At 36.8% G+C, this 18,918-nt stretch overlaps 1 protein-coding gene across 1 annotated transcript in view; it reads right to left on the reverse strand.

Annotated features, from left to right (window-relative positions):
- The window catches only part of LOC140153252 (cilia- and flagella-associated protein 61-like), a 35,756-nt gene extending 16,930 nt beyond the window's left edge, over positions 1 to 18,826 (reverse strand). Inside the window, exons 1-9 of the mRNA XM_072175946.1 lie at positions 18,706 to 18,826; positions 16,062 to 16,222; positions 6,964 to 7,114; positions 6,374 to 6,450; positions 5,439 to 5,633; positions 4,830 to 4,962; positions 4,003 to 4,147; positions 3,232 to 3,326; positions 2,881 to 2,989 (exon numbers count right to left, since the gene is read on the reverse strand). Of these exons, the coding sequence (XP_072032047.1) occupies positions 2,881 to 2,989; positions 3,232 to 3,326; positions 4,003 to 4,147; positions 4,830 to 4,962; positions 5,439 to 5,633; positions 6,374 to 6,450; positions 6,964 to 7,114; positions 16,062 to 16,207 (1,051 nt within the window). The 5' untranslated portion in view covers positions 16,208 to 16,222; positions 18,706 to 18,826. The remainder of the gene's footprint in view (positions 1 to 2,880; positions 2,990 to 3,231; positions 3,327 to 4,002; positions 4,148 to 4,829; positions 4,963 to 5,438; positions 5,634 to 6,373; positions 6,451 to 6,963; positions 7,115 to 16,061; positions 16,223 to 18,705) is intronic.
- Between the last annotated feature and the right edge of the window lie 92 nt (positions 18,827 to 18,918).

An 18,918-nucleotide genomic window follows, 5' to 3' on the forward strand; every position in this document is an offset into this window, starting at 1 on the left:
AGATCTCGAGTTACAGCCCCTCAAACATGAGTTTACTTCTTTTTGACTCAGCCTGTATACAATGTATTATTTTATCTTTATTTCGCATCTCACAAGCATAGCTCACTTGGCAAGGCATAAGACTTTGGTTCTTTAGATCGAAAGATGGTGAGTTCGAGCCTCATCACGGTCACACAAACTTTTATAAACAAAATATTGTTCAAACTTTTCATTTATATTTTCTTGCATTTTCTAAAGACTCCTTTCGTGATCATTTTTTTTTTCATATTTAGTTTAATTTATTCTATTGTTTTTCTTTTATTGTTTCTTTTCTTTGTCTTTTTTTCTTGTTTAATTTTATTTTTTTTTTTTTTTTCTTTGATTCATATAATATTGGCAGGATAAGGAGAGGAAGGAACTAAAGACCCATTTAGTGATTTGCTCATCCGGACGATCGTAAAAATTCACCTTTGTCATTGTCATAGATGTGGTAACATAGCCTGCTAGTGGTTCAGCAGAAAACCGTGTGACACATAATATACATTTGGCTACATTTTATTATACGATAAATACTGAATTTATTAAACATGGTAACAAATATTCTCTAGCAGATCGGTTATCTGATGGAACTGGTAGGCATAGGCCTATTATAAATTTGGGATATTAAATATCTTCCTGCGAGACAGATCTGCGCATGTGGTCAAAGCGATTCCTTACTAGCCACAGACCGTCCGCTGGAATTAGTTGAACATGAACCACTCGCTATGGCTGTTGGTCGGACCTCTCATCTCTCCACATCGATTGTGACCTATAATCCCGACATTGCCCTTATGAACTCACATCCTCCTGTTTTATTCAATACGCTGGCGAGAATTACGTAATAATCGGATTAACTACCATAGCAATAGGTGAAAACAATTTTTGAATATACCGCGTTATACACTGATACGGTACCTCTTCATTGAACCATATCATGCTGCACCTGTAAGATTAGTATCTTTGAAAAGACCAGTATTGTATTCAATCTATGATTGCAGACATACACAGTACAGGTGATGAGTGTAACCTGCTTGTAGCGCAGCGCGATATGTTCAAAATTGTTTTCACCTATTGCTATGGTAATTAATCCGATTAATTACGTAACCTCACCAGCGTATAATCAGTCCCAGAACAACGCCAAATATGGATTAAAAGACCTTTGACCTTCGATGTACAACAGCATGTTATGATCTAATGGGAAACTGTGCACATCAACAAACACCATTTCTATCAAAAAGGCAACGGCCGATATAATTTGAAACCACATAAATTACTAGAGTTGGTTCTTCTCTTGGATTTGGACCAAGCTTTAGAATATCGACTGTTGCGTTTTGAAATAAAACAAACCAGAAATTTATCACCCATTGTAAAGATATGGCACATGTACCGAATACATGTACATACATTGGCTGACCTTGTGGATTTCCTGGCCCAGCCATGCTAACCACATAAGGAGATTATACGATTAACCTAGTGCAGCTATTGTCATAGCAGGGTATTATTATGTAATACTCCTGATCCATATTTGGCAATCTCTTGGACTAATAATGGCCGAATAAATTCTGACCATCACTTGGCTTGTTGGATTCGTCTATACAACAATTCGCTGTCGAAGTGACGTAATAATCGCAATAACTACCATCAAGCAGATTGCACTAATCACCCGTGTATGTCACCAAACATAGATTGAATACCACTCTTTTCATAAATACTAATCTTACATGGCGAGTGATTAGCATTTCTTTGACAACTATGGTTCAATGCATAGGTGCCACGTGAACGATGAAGTGCAGGGCTATATATTCGAAATTGTATTCATCAATTGCTATGATAGTTAATCCGATTAATTACGTCACATCGACAGCGAATAGCCTATGAGTATGGGTTCAAGTGGAACAAAAAGTAGTGTATGTCCATTGCTAGCTATGGTAATTAATCATGTTAGTGTTTTCATCACTACTTCGGTGAAGACAAGAGAAGTGTGCCTTCTCTACCAACGCCTGTGATATAACAGGTGCAAGCGAAACAAAATTGAATGACCAGAATAGTTTCCGTTGTCAGATGAATTGATTGAAGTTTTTGAAGACACTCTATTCTTGATGGGACAATAGATTCAAATATGGAATAATTATTATTCCTCATCTATTTTTTTTTTATTGAAAAAAACTGCAATTGTGGCAACAGAACAATATTTATTTTGATTTCATTTCAAGTAGAAACAAAATCGTGCTTAAGCCAAAAACGCACCCTACCTACCATTCCTCAAGAATTGGGATGGCACAAAGGTGCAACATAGGTTTTTATTGCAAAGACGAGGACAGACAAGTAGTTACACACATCTGTCTAACCGTGGGTTTCGCTATTATTTAGAATAAATGCTTTTACTAGTTTCTATAAAACCACAAAATTACTAAAAAAAACTATAAAAAAAACTACAAAAAAACAAAACAAAAAAACACACCTAAAATTAAAAGTAGAAAGGAAGATTTGAAGAAAGATAAAAAGAACATGTCAAAAAGTTAAAATTAAACGAGAATGAAAAAAACGGAACGGTGCCCGGACCATGCTCTCTTCAGCATGTCTTCAGTTCCAAAGTCTGACGCTCTATCAATTGAGCTATATGATCCTGATATACTGAAACAGTCGTTATTATGTCAATACAATTGATTGGTGTTACAACATACTTAGATGGAATGCATAGCCACCCAGTGCCAGTATATATTTGCTCAAACTCCAAATACAAAAAGCAACCAATTTTATTGAGGGCGTTTCTTAGGTATATCCTTGTAGACGGGGTTTTACGGTATACTGCAATATGATTGTAAACATCTGAATAATAGAAGAAAGAATATGTGACAGTACCTGCAACCTCAGTCTTTAGCTGGGTACTTGCTGGGGTAGCTGGGGGTACCTTACTACCCACTCCACTTACTGGTCTTGGTACACTGGATGGCGTAGCTGTTACATCACCTGTATACAAAATATGATTAATTATCTTAATTAGGATCTCATCAGTACTCAATACAAGATACATAACAACTTGCACTTGAGCCTAAAAACTTGAGTAAAATGCCAAAATTTATTTATTATCAACACACATTTGGAATCTTCCTTTTGAAAATAAATTAAAAACATTTGAATGTAACAACATGAAAGTATTATTTAACCAACATTAAAGTAAACAATAAGTATAACAAGGAAAAATGCATACCTTTTTTTGCTAGATATTGAGCTACTTCTTGAGAGGGGTGGATTTTCTTCACCATTCTGACTACCTGATTGCTCTTCTTCTGTCTCAGGAACCTCCACTAAATGGAAAATATGTGAGAAAGTATTTTAATATAATCCTATTCTTATTCTAATAAACCAGTAATAGCATTCAGCTATGCCTGCTCATTCCATAACAGTTACAAATTAGGTGTAGTAAAGTTTTTTAAGAACAATCAATGTATGTTAGGTAATAATAATAAATAATTCAAAGCAGAGTTTAAGATGGAAGTCTAAAAATAGGTAATTCTGATCCCAGAAATGATTTTATATACCCATTGATTGCAGACTCAAAATTGCACCATACATAACTCTATGGTAATTCCGCAATCTTGGTTTGTCGCTTATGCAGAGCCTCAATGTACCTCTGCAATTTGTCGGCAATAGCCCAAAATTGAACGATAATTTGTGTCTTTTCCGCTTGAGTGTTGCATGCAGTGCTTAGTGCATGTTTTTGACATGACACATTATACGCAGAATGCAAAAACCACTCACTTTGAATCAAAGTTTCCCTGGCACATAGGTACATTAAGTGGCCTCCAAAAACGACACAAAAACATGGCAGAGTCGGTACTGATTGATTCAGTTGAAATCCATCTCTTCCACAGGAAAAAGTAGTCAGTATTGATCGCATCATGCAGCATTTATCCCACACCATGGACAATCTACCAAATTCTTGCAAAATAATTAGGAGTTAAGTTGTGAAGGGCTTCTTACCAGGTGGTGGTGTAGGTGGCTTCAGGATATCATCTTCATGAGGTTTGTATAGTCCATGAAATGGTCCTAGCTCAAAGCAATCATTGAGTAATTCCAGATCAACATCATTAGATAAACTCATGAAACCTACAGCAGAGCCTTCATTCTGTGAAGAAGAAAATAAACTACGATAAATCATACTGCATAAACTTTTGAGCAGCTTCAAACACACCCACTGAAATGCAACCCATATTTCTGTAAATGATTTGTTATCATAAAGATTGTACCATAGGACTGAATGACTACAAGTAGGCATTGTCCACATTTCAATTTTACCCGATTACTGAACACATGAACATAACGAACATAATTTCAAACATTTGTGCCACATCTTTACCAAACTTTATGACACATCTTTACCAAAGCTTATAAGTTATAAGCAAGCACCCAGGCTTTTTTACCCATGGTTGCCCAGCTTTGGCTACTGGTGTGTCCAATAGTTTACACTATACAAACTATAGGAACAGGGGTCCATTTCACTAAACTTTTAACCCTTCGTAACTCAAGTAACCGTTCGTAAAATTATGAATACCCAATACTAGACGCAACTTTACGAAGGGTTCCTGTAGTAAATCCCTATTACTTTCGAAAGGTACCGTTTGTAAGTAAGTTTAGTGAAATGGAACTTACGACTCATTGTAAATTACGAATGATTGTGAGACTTACGAAGCTTCGTAAAGTTTAGTGAAATGGACCCCAGGAGCCACCTTTCACCTTTGGGACCAGGAGATCATTTTAGCTCATGGTCCAGGCATACTTTAAATACAAGGCCTGGTTGAGTCACTCACCTCTACAATGATAGCATGATTAGCTTCATTTTGTGATTCAATTAACTCAGCCAAGAAATAATCTCCATACGTTGTTTTCAGCATGTCACTTTGACGGTTAAAGATAGGAGTCAAATCATCATGATCTTCAACTCTGTGAGATAAAAAAAAAATCCAATCTAGGTCAGTATGAGAGTACAAACTACAATCTTAATCTGGCCCTTAATCCCCTTTAATCTCAACACCAAATTGTCTTGATACTGATTCCTCTGCTCATCTCTAGCTTTTTCTAAGCCTAAAGCATTTATTGGGTGGGAGGGACCCTTATTCTAAAGTGTTTTCATAATTTAATACAGAACAGGAATACATGCTAGAGTAGAAATACTCTGCCAACAAATTTTGTGAAACACTATATCACTTCAAACTCAAATTTCTACCAAAATTTCTACCAGCACGAGTTACCATATACCTTTAAACTTGTAAACCCAACATGAACATGTGATGTCAACATACATCATTTTATTGTGGATACAAAATGAAATACTTTTGGTAGACTTAAAAATAACATTTTGCACTTTTTCAGATTCACTACTTGCCAAAGTTGTCATAATTTTCTAACCTGAATCTCACCTTGCTTTTCTGACATAGAGCACTGGTGCATGGCTGTGTCTATGGCAAACCAACACGGACATATTATCCAGTGATGAGCTACCTTCTTTCTTGTCTGCAGTCTGGAAGATATCTGATAATGCTGGTTCTGGTGTTACACCAGATGGAACAATGAGGAACAGAAAATGGATGTCTGGTACTGCATTGAATACAGTTCTGTGGGTAAGAATAGAAATTAAGATGTCAAACAAACAAATAATTCATTCAACCTTTAATAAGAGTTCTCTTAGTTCTAGTAATTTGTTCATTTAAAAACAAATTCTCATGCAATTTCTCTCATAATTTTACATGGGTCCAGTGTTTTGGGGTTTTTTTGAGGGGGGGGGGAGGATGAAAATTCAACCCACAAAACCAACCTCCCAGGAAATTTTAACCCCCCAAAAAGTGTTAAGTTGAAAATTGGCTCAGTAACTACAAAGTTTCACCTTTATTTTGGGCTACAATAGTGTACAATTGAAAATTGGCCAGGTAAGCGCAAAATGTCACATTTATTTTAGGCTAAAATTATGCCAAATTAAAAATTTGTCAACAATTTGCATCCAAATTGACGCCATCAGGGCCAACATGATACCAACCAAAATGTTTGTATCTTTGCCCCCTCAGACAAATGACCCTGATACATCACTGAACATGAAAAATACTCAGACCCCAAAAGAATTTTTACAGCGGCCAAACTGCATTGGTCTAAATGTCTAAATAATGTTGTTGTTTTCCTGTCATAGGCCTACTATTTAGAAATATCAAAAAAGCTGGTAAGTTCTCTTGAACAACCTAATGAAGCATAAATATAAGCGGAATCCATCAAATGTTTACAAACATCTAGAAAAACTTAGCACTACTAAAATTCATAAACTAAACACACTGCAATAAACTCACACAGCATATCTCTGACTCACCTGATGATTTCTCTTGCACTGCCATGTGAGAACTCTGATTTGGCCACAAAGTAGTGCATAAAAAGGGTGTTCAACGGCTGCAAGAAAGAGTAAGAAACAATCATTGATAAGGTGAAACAATAACATTCATTGATATAAATTATAATGTTTATTATCTGTTGTAAGTTAGAAATAATGTAAACATGGTACTGAAGGAGAGGATAAAATTGACCTCTTTGGAATCAACTTAAAAACTCCCTATACCATTTTTACCCTGATGTGGCAGTGACGTCAGTGTGCATTTCATTGGCGTCAGCTTCAAATCACAGTTTGATCAGAACACTGGCGTACACATGCACACACATAGAGACGCTGCATAGATGGGTGCACAAAATAGCTGCCTCATTGTGAAAATTGGTATTATTTTAGTCCTGTCATTTTGTAAGGGGATTAGATGTGTTCTACAGGCAATTCCCAATCGGTGTGTTGTTTTGTTTTGGAGTACTAGGTGTTTTTTTAATGAGTGAAGCTTTTAATTAACCAATTTTCTTATCTTATGTTGAGAAAAGTATTGCTTTGGAAAAAAACAATCTCTGCTTACAATGACTTACCGTGCATTTGTCATAATCATAATGTGCTGTCATCCAGTCTTGCCATTCAGCTGAATCAACACTAGCAATGTTAGGATAGTCAAAGAATGCGGCATGGGCCAAAACATCTTCCTTTTCATTGTTGAGTGTCACAGCCAACACTGCCTTCTCACTGAAAATCATCAAGCATTTTGAAAATTGCAAATAATATCAATGGTCTTTTTAAAACCAAATAATAACTTACATGTGACACAATCTGGTCCATGGGGGCCAAAGATGACAAATTTGAAATTGAGATAAAAATATGAAGTAAAAAAACCCAGATAAGAAAATACACATCACAAAACTTCAGAACTTAAGAACCAAGTATGCTAGACCTGATGTTTTCAGTATATTGATAGCCTAATGTTGGTAATATCTTACTATAAATAGGGGAATGTTGTATCTATCTATCTATCTATCTATCTATCTATGTATCATGTATAAAGGCTCCGTCAGTTTCGACCCAAATGTCGCCAAATTCATACGGGAGATCGACGAATATACGGGAACGTGTTTAAACTTTATTTGGTTGAAAACGGTCAAGAATTGGCCTCAAAATCAGTGAAAATGTGGTACGTTGCGATGCTGGGTAAGAAAGAAAGGGAGTCAGTTGTCAAGCTAGCCTGTGCTGGCGTAAATGCGGGCGTATCTAATGCCAAGCCACTCGCGTAGCTCAGCGATAGCGTCATGGGTAACGAAAGCACTACGCCATGTCACAGCGTAAGCGGCACGAGAGTCGCAAGAATGAATGATAATACGGGTGAACGACCGACCGTGAGGCGTAATAAATACGGGGAAAAGATGTGTGTTAAAAAGTACAAACAACATGAAGAGGTAGGCCTACTGTAATTAAAAAAGAAAACAAAATGAGGACAAACAGGTAGGCCTACGAGTATGTGGGTTAGCCTATAGTTAGTCACAGTAAGAAAATGAAAAGGGAATAAAATAGGCTAAAGAAGGAAAGAATAATAAAATCTAATAAAATTAGATGATTTAAATAAAAAAGGCTATTAAACTTAGGACAGAACTAAATAAATAACATGAAAACGGGAAATCACAAGCTAAGCAGCAAATAAAAAATGAAGTCAACAGGAAATGTAAGAAAGGACAGATTTAGAAAATAATGGGAGCAGGATTGAGTAAATAAAAAACATGGTAACGGAAATTTGCAAGCTTAGCAGCAAAATGTTTTTATAATTTTCCCATGTAGCAGAAACTATAAAGAAAGAATGAAACTAAAATGGAAACTTAGGCTTAACGAGGTCAGACTCAGATAAATGAAATTTACCTTTTCAATGATTCTACCTGTTCAGTAATTCCTCCCGTTTTTAGTGAACGCTCCCATTTACTCACCTAGCGGGGACCCACGCGTAGCGCGGGTGTCCCGCTAGTTGGTAATAATTATAGTAACTCAATTTTTTGAAAATGCCTGCCTCCTTTGGCTCACATGGAGCAGATCATGTCACACATATAAAAATATGTCACAACTTAAGGTTAAACAAAATCTGTTATGGCTTTGTCAGCTCAAAAAATATATTATCATCTTACACGTAAGAAAACATGCTTATACCAATCATGTGAAATAAAAAAAAATTTTAAAAAAAGTGTAAAAATGACCATTTTAGCTTATTTTGTCACCTTCAGTCAGCTCCTATTGTTAAATTTGTTTACCGATGCTTGGTAACACATTTGATTGACAGGCAATAGCTTGTCACCTGTCATGCGCATAACACAACTATCGCTATAAAACATACTATAAAGATGTCAGCCTCATGCAATTATACTGATCATCAGTTGCAAGCTCGACCCAAGATGCACTCGGCCTCAAAGACACTGCCCTATTGTAATGTAGCCAGAAAAAACCAGACCGGCCAGGTCAATATTTTTTGAGGCCTGTGATTGGTTGGGTGGGAGTGGGGCACCCAGGGGGAGTCGGTGGGGGAACATCCCCCACAGATAATTTTAAGGAATACATGGGAACAGCAAAGAGTCCTTAAAACCGGGCCTTAAAATGACTAAAAATGAGATAAGAAAGTTTACAAATTGGGATAAAATTTGTCTTTTGCCTATCCCTCACACTAAAATCCTGGCAATAACGGGCTGTGCTGGAGTTTGATTGACAGAATCGTTTCGGGTAGGCCTATTACATTCATGTTTTATATACCACTTAACGGCCCGACAGGCTTTGCGTTTCAAGATGTATTTGTTTGTAGGGCTCTGTTTAGTTAGTTAGCTGGGGTGGGTGTTTCATGTTTATTTTGTTTGTTTTAGCAGAGAAAATGGGGACATCTAATGGCTGTGCAATAATTATGAGCCATGGGAGGGTAAAATTAGGGGTGGGGGACAAGAAATTCGAGCCGAAAGGGGATGGGAAGCAATTTTTGGCTGGCCGAGAGGAGGGGCAAGTGAATTTTGGCACACATTCTTGGGGCTTTTTGGAACACATTCTTGGGGCGCCTTTTAATAAAACACTCTAATAATGCTTAGGAAAACCGTACGGAAAAGCTTAAATATGCAAATTTTCACGCTGCGCTCGCAACATGTATAAAGACCATTTAAAGTTTGTAAATTGACATCCCAAAAATTTGGCATGTGCAAGGGGGGGGGACCAAATATTTGGCGGGCGAGAGGGGGGAGCAAGCAATTTTTGGCGGTGAGGCGACTTTTTGGTCTCATTTTCCCAACAAATTACTCTTATCATACAGTGTATTCTGCATGTACATTATTACCCCCGTGTGGGCCCCCACATACCGAAGAGGAGGAGGGTCAATAATTTGATGAATTATTGTTTTTATATTGCGAATTTTAAAATGAAAATTCCTTAGAACCCTGACTGGATGACTCGGCTAGATATTGGTACTCATTTAACATGCATCGTGGCCAAATCAAAGTTTTATATTATTGAGCACCTTTTCATGCCAAAAATTTATGAATCGGACCAGCATGCCACTGATTGCTGTCGGGTTTTGCGTTCAAAATCCCATCTCTTACCTTAGTAAGAAGTATGCAATGTGTATTAATGAACGATGACGTTTGAGATGATGCTGCATGGACTGATGCCGTATAGGCCTATGTATACCATGTATACTCTAAGATCAAGTCACGTTTAAGTCTAAATGGAAGCAAACTTGGGTCAAAGGTTTGATGTGGACCTTTTAGCTGTATCATTTCGCTTTGTGTGGCCGTCGGGGTGGACTTGAGGTGGGGTGGGGGAGGTTGGGTGGGGGTGAGTGAGTGTGTGTATGTATTTCTCTTGGGATATAGGCCTACTATTCAAGTCCCAATTTGTAGCGACACTCTGTATGTTTAACATACCGAATTTTACAAATTACTCTTATATCATACAATGTATTCTTCATGCATTAGTACCCGGTGTGGGCCCTCCCACATCCCGATGGGGGGACAATTTGATGAATCATTGTTTTTATATTGCATTATAGGCCTATACATATGTACTATCAATTTCAGTCATGTAGGCCATGTTTAATATTATATTGGGTCAAAAAACTTTGAAGAATGTCTCTCATGTACAAAAGTATAGGAAACTGAACATTTAAAACCACTTTTTAGGAGTGAAGGAATGATTTTTTTTCAAAAAGTCTAAAACACTCAGGTTTTTATGTCAAAAATGGTCTCTTTTGGGGTGCTAAATCTGCTAAAATATTTGTCTTGAAATTTTAACCAAAAGCACACTGGACGTGAAGGCCCAGGATGGGGTGCCGGTAGGTGTGGTGGAGTGGGGGAAGCAGTGGATACCAATTTTCTGCTTCAATTCCACATCAGCCATATTGGTCATGTAATAAAACCAAAAACATTTTTATAAGAGTGTCTCTTGTGCATAAAAGTATAGGAAACTCGAAACTTTAAAGCATGTTTTCTGGAAGAAGGAAGCACTTGTTATTAAAAGTGTAGAACAAGCCAGGAGCTTTGAAATGTTGTTTTTTAATAGCCTCTGAAATGTCCTTTAAGTTTCCTGTGGTGCGAAATGTGCAGAAACCATCTGGCTTACCCCCACCAGGGCTCTTGAGCGGGCCCCGAACTCCCGGGTGCTGGGCGAGAGCTCCACTCCACGCTCGCCACTGATTTGCAAGTTCAGGATTTTTGGGGTCTGTCTGTGCATCTCTGAATTTTGTAACAATCCCAAAAGTTGAGGGTCTCATTTTTTTTCAACATCCCTTAATTGTTGGACTGGGATTGACAAAGCAGTAGGCCTATATAAGCGCCGAGTATTTAGGTCCATTTTTAATATCATTAAACTTTTGCTCCATTCGTGCGAATTTGTTCCAGCAAAATCATTTTGATAGTAGGTCATCAAGAAACAGGTTTTGCAATTTGAGGCCCTGCACTGGTACCCCCCTCCGTTTTCGAGGCTCACATCCCCTCAGACACCCTCCCGATGGTCGCGCGATTCCTGAATCCGCCACTGCCCTCTCGGCCTACTAAAAATTTCATGCTTTTTTTTTGCCATGCGGGGGGTATTTTTTGCAATCTTGTAAAGGCCATTAAAATTTGTCTCCATATTAGGCCTATTTCACATCCCAGTTGGTATAGGCCTATTAGGCCTAGTTTTCATGTGTTTTTTTTTCTCATGCATTACTTTTATGGAGGACGGGCTGGGAAGTTTTCTTTGGAAGGGGCGGTCCCAAATTTACAAAAAGTCAGCGCCAATAAAATTGCTTTTTTTTTTCCTTCCCAGCCACCACCGATAGGCCTACACCTTACCCCTAAACAGGCTAAAATTGTATTGAAATCGGTTCTTTTAAATAAAATAAACACACTATCTGTAGTCATCTTGTGACTCAGATTCTCTACATTTGGTCATTAAAATTTTATGACCCCCCTATTTTCTTTCCAAAATTTCTGACCCCCCGTATATTTGGGACCCCCCCTGAAGAAAAAAAATGCCAGCCAATTAATATTTTTTTAAAGATTGGTTTTAGGCCTATTGCAGGCCCTATGGATTAATTATATATTTTCTGCGAGAAAGAGAGAGAGAGAGAAATAGAGGGGGAAAGCAAGAGGGACTGAAGGAGAGTGCGGGAGAGGAAGAAAATGGCAAAGAAAATTGGACACAGTTGTTTGACATAGCTAGCGGGTCAAATTGAAATAAGGCCGAGTTTGTAGAGTAAGTGCGTAGAGCTCGGGGGCCGCCGAAGCGTGAGAAATAGTGACCTCTTCAGAAATCAACACACGCTGAAATGCTGAATTCAAATCAAGTGTCCGAAGGATAAATAATTTGAAATTTTGGCATCTTTGGACCAAATTGGTAAGAAGTAAGTTACTGATTAGCATGTAACGCTATTCATTAATCGTCATGTCCATTTTGACATCAACAGAATGAAAGATGTTGATGAAAGAAGCGATTTTTCGGGCGTGTATTTTATGCAGTGGCCGTAACTCGGTAATTGAAAACCGTCACAAAATGACAGCGGAGTGTGCCTAAACGCCCAGATATTTCATTTTTGGTGAATCCTAGTAACACTAGCATACCACATATGTTATGTTAATACACACCTATGACGTCGCGCTATTGTTTTACCGCTCCATTATTTTCCACGAATGGGCGATGATCACTAATAACACGCCATTAAGTAAATGCCTTTCTCTTTTCTCTGAAAAGCAAATACTTTTCAGGGAAAAGTACTGGCATTACGAATGTAGTGTTAATATCAATTGCACTTTTGAAAAGCAAGTATTTGCGAAAAGTGCGGTATTGTTATCATCACTTCATTCATGCAAAACAATGATACTGAAAAACAAGAAGAAAATGATTTTCATTAATACAATAAATTGAGGAAGCGGATAGCAACATTTGCACAGTATTGTCATGGGACCTGAGAGCACATCAGACATATCGAATTGCATGCTGAATACGAGGATTGTCCCTATATCTAATAATAATAATAATTTTGATTTTGTGAAATTAGCGATATAATACAAATTATTAAAATTTCATATTTTTATATTTTTCCAAATTTAACAGTCCTCAAGTAAACTTTATAAATCTAATGATATGTAATTAAACTATAGGCCTATGTAGCTGGGATGAAAAGCCGACTCAATTAAAAATTTGACCTTTCATATTTGTTTCCAAAAAGACCTACATTTTTAGTGTTTTGAGGAAAAATCTATATCTTTAATAATGAAGGTCACAATTTTCATATGATTGACGGCTGTTCAACCCAACTTCCTACTATTTACTGCATATCGTTAGATTTATACAATTTACTTTGAGGACTGTTAAATTTCAAAAATATCAATTTTTAATAATTTGCCTTAAAATGTGTATTGTATCGCGAATTTAATAAAAATCTAAATTATTTGATATCAGAAGGATGTGTCTGATTTGCTCTTAGGTGCCACCAACAAAATACGTAAAAAAGTTGCTATGTGAGCCCTTACAATGCAATCTGTGAAAAGTAAGTCAAGATCAAAGCGGGCAGGTTAAATTGTTGGCTAAGTACGTTGTACTTATTATGCAAGATGTGTTTTACCCTCACTTAGGCTTTACTTAGTAGGCCTTTACTTTTATTTATTTGGACCTTTCTTTCTACGCTTACTGTTTTTATAACATTTTTTTTCCTTCTTTATATTTTTATCGTTTTCAGTGGCTTAGGCCCTACATATAAGTTGTCATATTTTGGGCAACATTGCTACATACATAATACACATTCTGTATCAATGTATTTAGGCCTATGAATCTGTTTATTTTCAAATCGTTCTCTTCGGGCATGTTTAATAATGATAAAAGCCACAGTAGGTCTATTTTCTGTATAATTTTTATTTGTCATTAGTATATCTGATGTTTCATCTGATGGTATTTTGGCATGCTTGAATATTTACTTACATCGATCAGTAGGCCTATCCGATACCGTAAAACGGGTAACTTTGGGCACTTTTCAGAGTTTTTAAACCACTGCTTCCAAATAAAACCAAATATATTTCTTATTATCTCTTTTTTATGACGTTAGGGTTCCTTCTACACCTTGAAGTTGAAAAAGATTTTTGAATAATTTTGAAAGGGTGCCCTAGGGGTTGAAAATAGCCTGACCAAAGTTACCCGCATTTGGGGCAACTTTGGTCAGAGTATTACATTCCATGAAGAAAAGAAAAGGAAAAAAATTGATCTTCGCTGTATATGGGCAAGGTTTTGTTTTTTGTGACATTTGTCCCCATGCAAAATTAAGCAAGCACGCATCCTTGCTCACAAATATCGATTTTAAAAAAAAAAAAAAAAAATGTAAAAAATGCTCATTTTTGGTCAAAATGCCAATATTTTCGTAACTTTCAAAGAAATTGGACATGAGCGACTTCTTCCAAATATATTTCTTAACAAATTGAGACCAAATATGACTTAAAACAATATTTCTGTACGGAAATATGACCATTTAAAAAATATATTTGAAGCGACCAAAGTTACCCCGCTTACCGAAGTTACCCCATTTTACGGTAATTAAATATTACAATGTTAGGGCGCTCCATTTGATTTCGGAAGGGGACTGTAAGTTGAGGTGGCTTTTATTTCGCGTCGAAGGCAGCGAAGTTTGTTTTGTTTTTTGCCGACAAAGTTCAAGGACAATAATAGGCCTAGGTAAAATGTGTTGTAGTACATTTAAAATTTTCGTACCTTTTCGTACCTGATTTTGGTCCTTCTGCTGCGAATCAACGATATATATCCTCGGAATGATTCCATCACAAAATTATCCAAGATAAACAATAGTGTCCATAATTGCATGGTTGTTCCAAAATCGTAAACTCGATTCACAGAGAAGAGTATCATTGCTCAGGTATAGCGATAGGTGTAGTTTTCTTGAGGTTGACAACTGTAATGACCATTTCATATGAGCCTATACATGCTATATGACCTTTTGCCAATTTTCCTTATTATGCAAAAATAGAGACCTAAACGCAACTACTTCAACAGTTAATACATTAGAAGTGGGCATAAAGAACTATTGATGGTCTAATCACTTTAATGATTTTACGAATCTACGTTTATTCAATTTGTGTAACAAACATTTTAAATCTGTATAATTCAAGAAGGTGGTTACGGATGATTTGAACTAAACACCTGGATCGTGATATGATGGGTATTTCTATAGAAATTTTACATAAAGCTGAGTCGGACTATTTTTGCACTCGCACCTAAAATTTGAGTACGATCATTATATTTGTGTATTGTCCGGCATCAATGAGTAATTGATCAATTTGTAAAGAGCAACCTATTTCAATAACACTCCATTCGTGAAAAATAATGGAGCGGTAAAACAATAGCGCGACGTCATAGGTGTGTATTAAGTCGGTTAATGGCATGCGGATTAGAGCGTGAGTGGGTAAGAATGGCCGCGCTCCGCGGCTCAGCCATTCTTACCCACTCACGTTCTAATCCTTGGCCATTATCCTATACGTAAGGTATCATAGAAATAATGTAGCTAAGAATTCTGGCGATAATATCATACACAAAAACAATATTATTGTTACAATTTAAGACAACAAGTGGTACCAGATTCCATGCAAATTTTGTCAATGCTTAAGCTTATAAAATGAAATCAACACAAGCTTTATACAGGCTAAATAGTGACATTATTTTATTGAACTGTTTATTATCTGTAGCCAAATTAAAAGCAAAATCGGGGCATGCATCACTAAATTATGGCCTCTGTCACAAAAATCTTCATGCTCATGGGACGTGAACAAAATTGAAACACTGAAAAAGTACATTTGTGTATGAGCTAGATTTATAAATAATAATTAATAATAATGCTTAGAATGTTAGCTTCGAGATGACCTATGATTTTTAGGTCTACGATGTTTATTTTCTGGAGAAAAAAATTGGTTTAGGTGGCTATGTACAGCCCACATTAGGATGAGAACCATAGAAATTTAGCGTAACCTTAATATGAACCATTCTGCCCAAGTTCCATTCAACAAAATCTTTGAACAAGTAATTTTAAATATCTTAACCGAAATAATATTAACAACCACACATCACACCTACACATCATTTTGTTCCCATGAATGTTTATGTTCAGGTGACCCAAAAACTAAAATATTATTAAAGTGGATGGATTACTTACATGATATTGACCACATTGATTAGTCCAAATTGTGGCTCTGTGTTTGGGCCGACAAGATTGAGAATGTTTGGTGCATCTAGTGACTCTGTCCGCCTGGCATTGATTACCTCAGCAGGACCCTCAGTGGGCACCAATATAGCTGTCATTTCAAACTACAACTCCTAAAATATTTAAAATTGAATTGAATATAATAAGTACATGTATTTAAACTTTAAAGATTTTCACTCTGATGTTACAGAGGTTAAGAAAAATGCAAAAGCAAATTGTGAATGAGTCCTTCCAATACTTAATATAGTTGTCAATCTGCTGCATGTTGTCATCTTAAGGAGAACTACCTGCCGATTGGCCAAAATGAATATTGTGTCCAATTTTGAATCAATCAAAAATTCAAAGAGGTATTAATAAGATCATCTGCAAATTTATGCAAGTCTGACCATAAATAGTCATAGTTGGCAATTGAAATGAGCATTTCAAGTTATCGACCAATCAGAAATGCTGTTAGATGACCGGTAGTGTCCAGGGGTTAACACTATATAACGGCAACATATTATTTCTGCTTTTTGGCAAAGAGAAAAGAAAGAGGAAAAAACCTTGGGTGCGGAGGACAAGCAAAGCAAAGAGTGCTGATGGCCCAGACACTGTTTTTGTGTGTATGATATGTGTGCCCGGATATCAATGAGTGCGTATTGCCAAAGGCATCACATGGATGCTTGCAGCCCTCGAATTAAGGATCTGAAGGGGCATGGCAACTTTTTTAGGGCAAGTTGATAATTGCCTTGGATTTTCACTGAAAAGGCAAGGCAGCACGGCAGTTTGTAATATTTCAAGAGGGCATCATGGCAACTGTTGAAAATTTGAGAAGAGCACCAAGGCAATTTGTCAAAAGTGAAGAAAACACACACAAACATAGTCTAAGAGAGTCGATAGATGAATGAAGGGGCAGGGCTGGGGCACCGACGGCAACTTCATTAGAGGGCACGGCAAGTGACTGCCTTGGGTAAAGGACATATTTTGGGCATTATGGCAGTGGGTATGGGCACCCACGGCAAAATGCCATGGGTGCCGTGGGTTAATTCGAGGGCTGGATGCTTGGGCTTGAAATGCTTCAGACATAAAGATATTTTGAGAAGAATAAGGCAGTAGACTGCTCAGAAGGAAGCTAAGAAAATTGATCATGAATGATGAGTTGTAAATTAATGTAAAATTAAAAAACATGTATTTTTGCAAATTTTTCATTTACCCCCTAGCCCTAGTTATATTTTGGCGATCTTTTCTTTTAGACGTACCACCCTCGCTATAGGGACTAAATTATTACGTTTACAATTACATCAAGGTTTACTTTTGCATCAAGGTTAAACAGTTGCCAAATACTTTGAAGTCAAGGTTTTTTAATGTATTGGAAGGAGGGCAGGGCTTCGATAAATGAGGGAAATTATGGGGTAAAAAACAAGGTTAAAACAACTTTTTGAAAACAAGTGAAAACAGCTATTCTGCTAGGAAGTTCTTGTCTCAAAAAACCATTTAAAAATAATCGGAAAAGCAAAAAACATACCTTTGCTTTGTAAAATCAGCATCACTTCCGTCACATAAAATGATAAAAAGATGATCAGATGAGTGGAAAGTGGCAAAGAATTTGTGAAATGATGGATTTTTAAAGAAAAATACATCATGTTTTTCAAGAAATTCGCCATCTTGAATAAATGCAAAATTGCGTCATGCATGCATGCAAATAAAATACTGTCATGACTGTCAAACGCGCTTGAAAATGCTTGATACGCGAGTGTAAATCACTGTCAAAACGAGCATACATCAAGCGGCAAGCGCTCGTGCTACGCGAATGTTTTGGAGTTTGCATCACCAGTTTTGTATTCATTTCAGCTCTTTTACATGTTTACGTCAAAAATTGCGATAAAAACATGGATTTTGGAACAAAATAAAGCTTGTATTGTTCGAAGAAGAAATAAAAGGTATGTTCATTGTGTTTGTATTGTAATTTGTATTGTTAAAAACATGTTTTTAATAAGCTTGATGATGCGAAAGTTATAAAGTTATAAATTCGTAATTTAAACCCAGGGCTGTCAACTTTTTTGGAATTGCTTGGCGTGAGACAGTCAGAGGCGTACCGGGATTTACCGACTCCAATGTTCATTTTGAACCATGATTACTTGAGCCATGGGCATGGCGCTCGAGAATGTGAAAAGGGGGGGGTAGGAGTAAGAAATTATTCATGACGATGCGTGAGATTTGACTAATTTTTCAGCTCTTTGCGTGAGATTTACTACCTAGGCGTGATATTTTACTACCTTGGCGTGAGACCGTGACGGCGTGAGAAAGTGACCGAATGCGTGAGACTCACGGCCAATATGCGTGAGAGTTGACAGCCCTGTTTAAACCTTATATAGCGAGGGTGGTCTAAAGGAAAAGATAACATAAATAAATGCAGGCATACATGGCATATGACAGGATCAATGCCAAGGAAAGGAAAGAAAATGCTTTAGCATGTGAGTATCAGTACAGTATGAATGGAACATTGGGAAACTGGAGACAAAGTTTATTTTAGACCCCTCCAGAGAAGGCCTGCATGCACGTTTATTTGTTAAATTGCGAATTCCCAACATTACTGATTCGATAAACACATACTTACTCTACTTTGATCTTTCATGAAATCAGAATCCATACAGGAATAAAGGAGAAAAAGTCCAATTTAGTATCTGACTAGACTTTCCTCAAGTTGAAAATCTACTCATCGCGATGTTGCACTATGGCAACGGGCATCCTCTCTCTATAAAATTAGAAAATAATAATTTGAATTATCAAAATCACAGTACCAAATAACATCAAAGACTAAAAATAATAT

The sequence above is a fragment of the Amphiura filiformis genome, chromosome 5, assembly GCF_039555335.1.
Source record: "Amphiura filiformis chromosome 5, Afil_fr2py, whole genome shotgun sequence".
NCBI lineage: Eukaryota > Metazoa > Echinodermata > Ophiuroidea > Amphilepidida > Amphiuridae > Amphiura > Amphiura filiformis.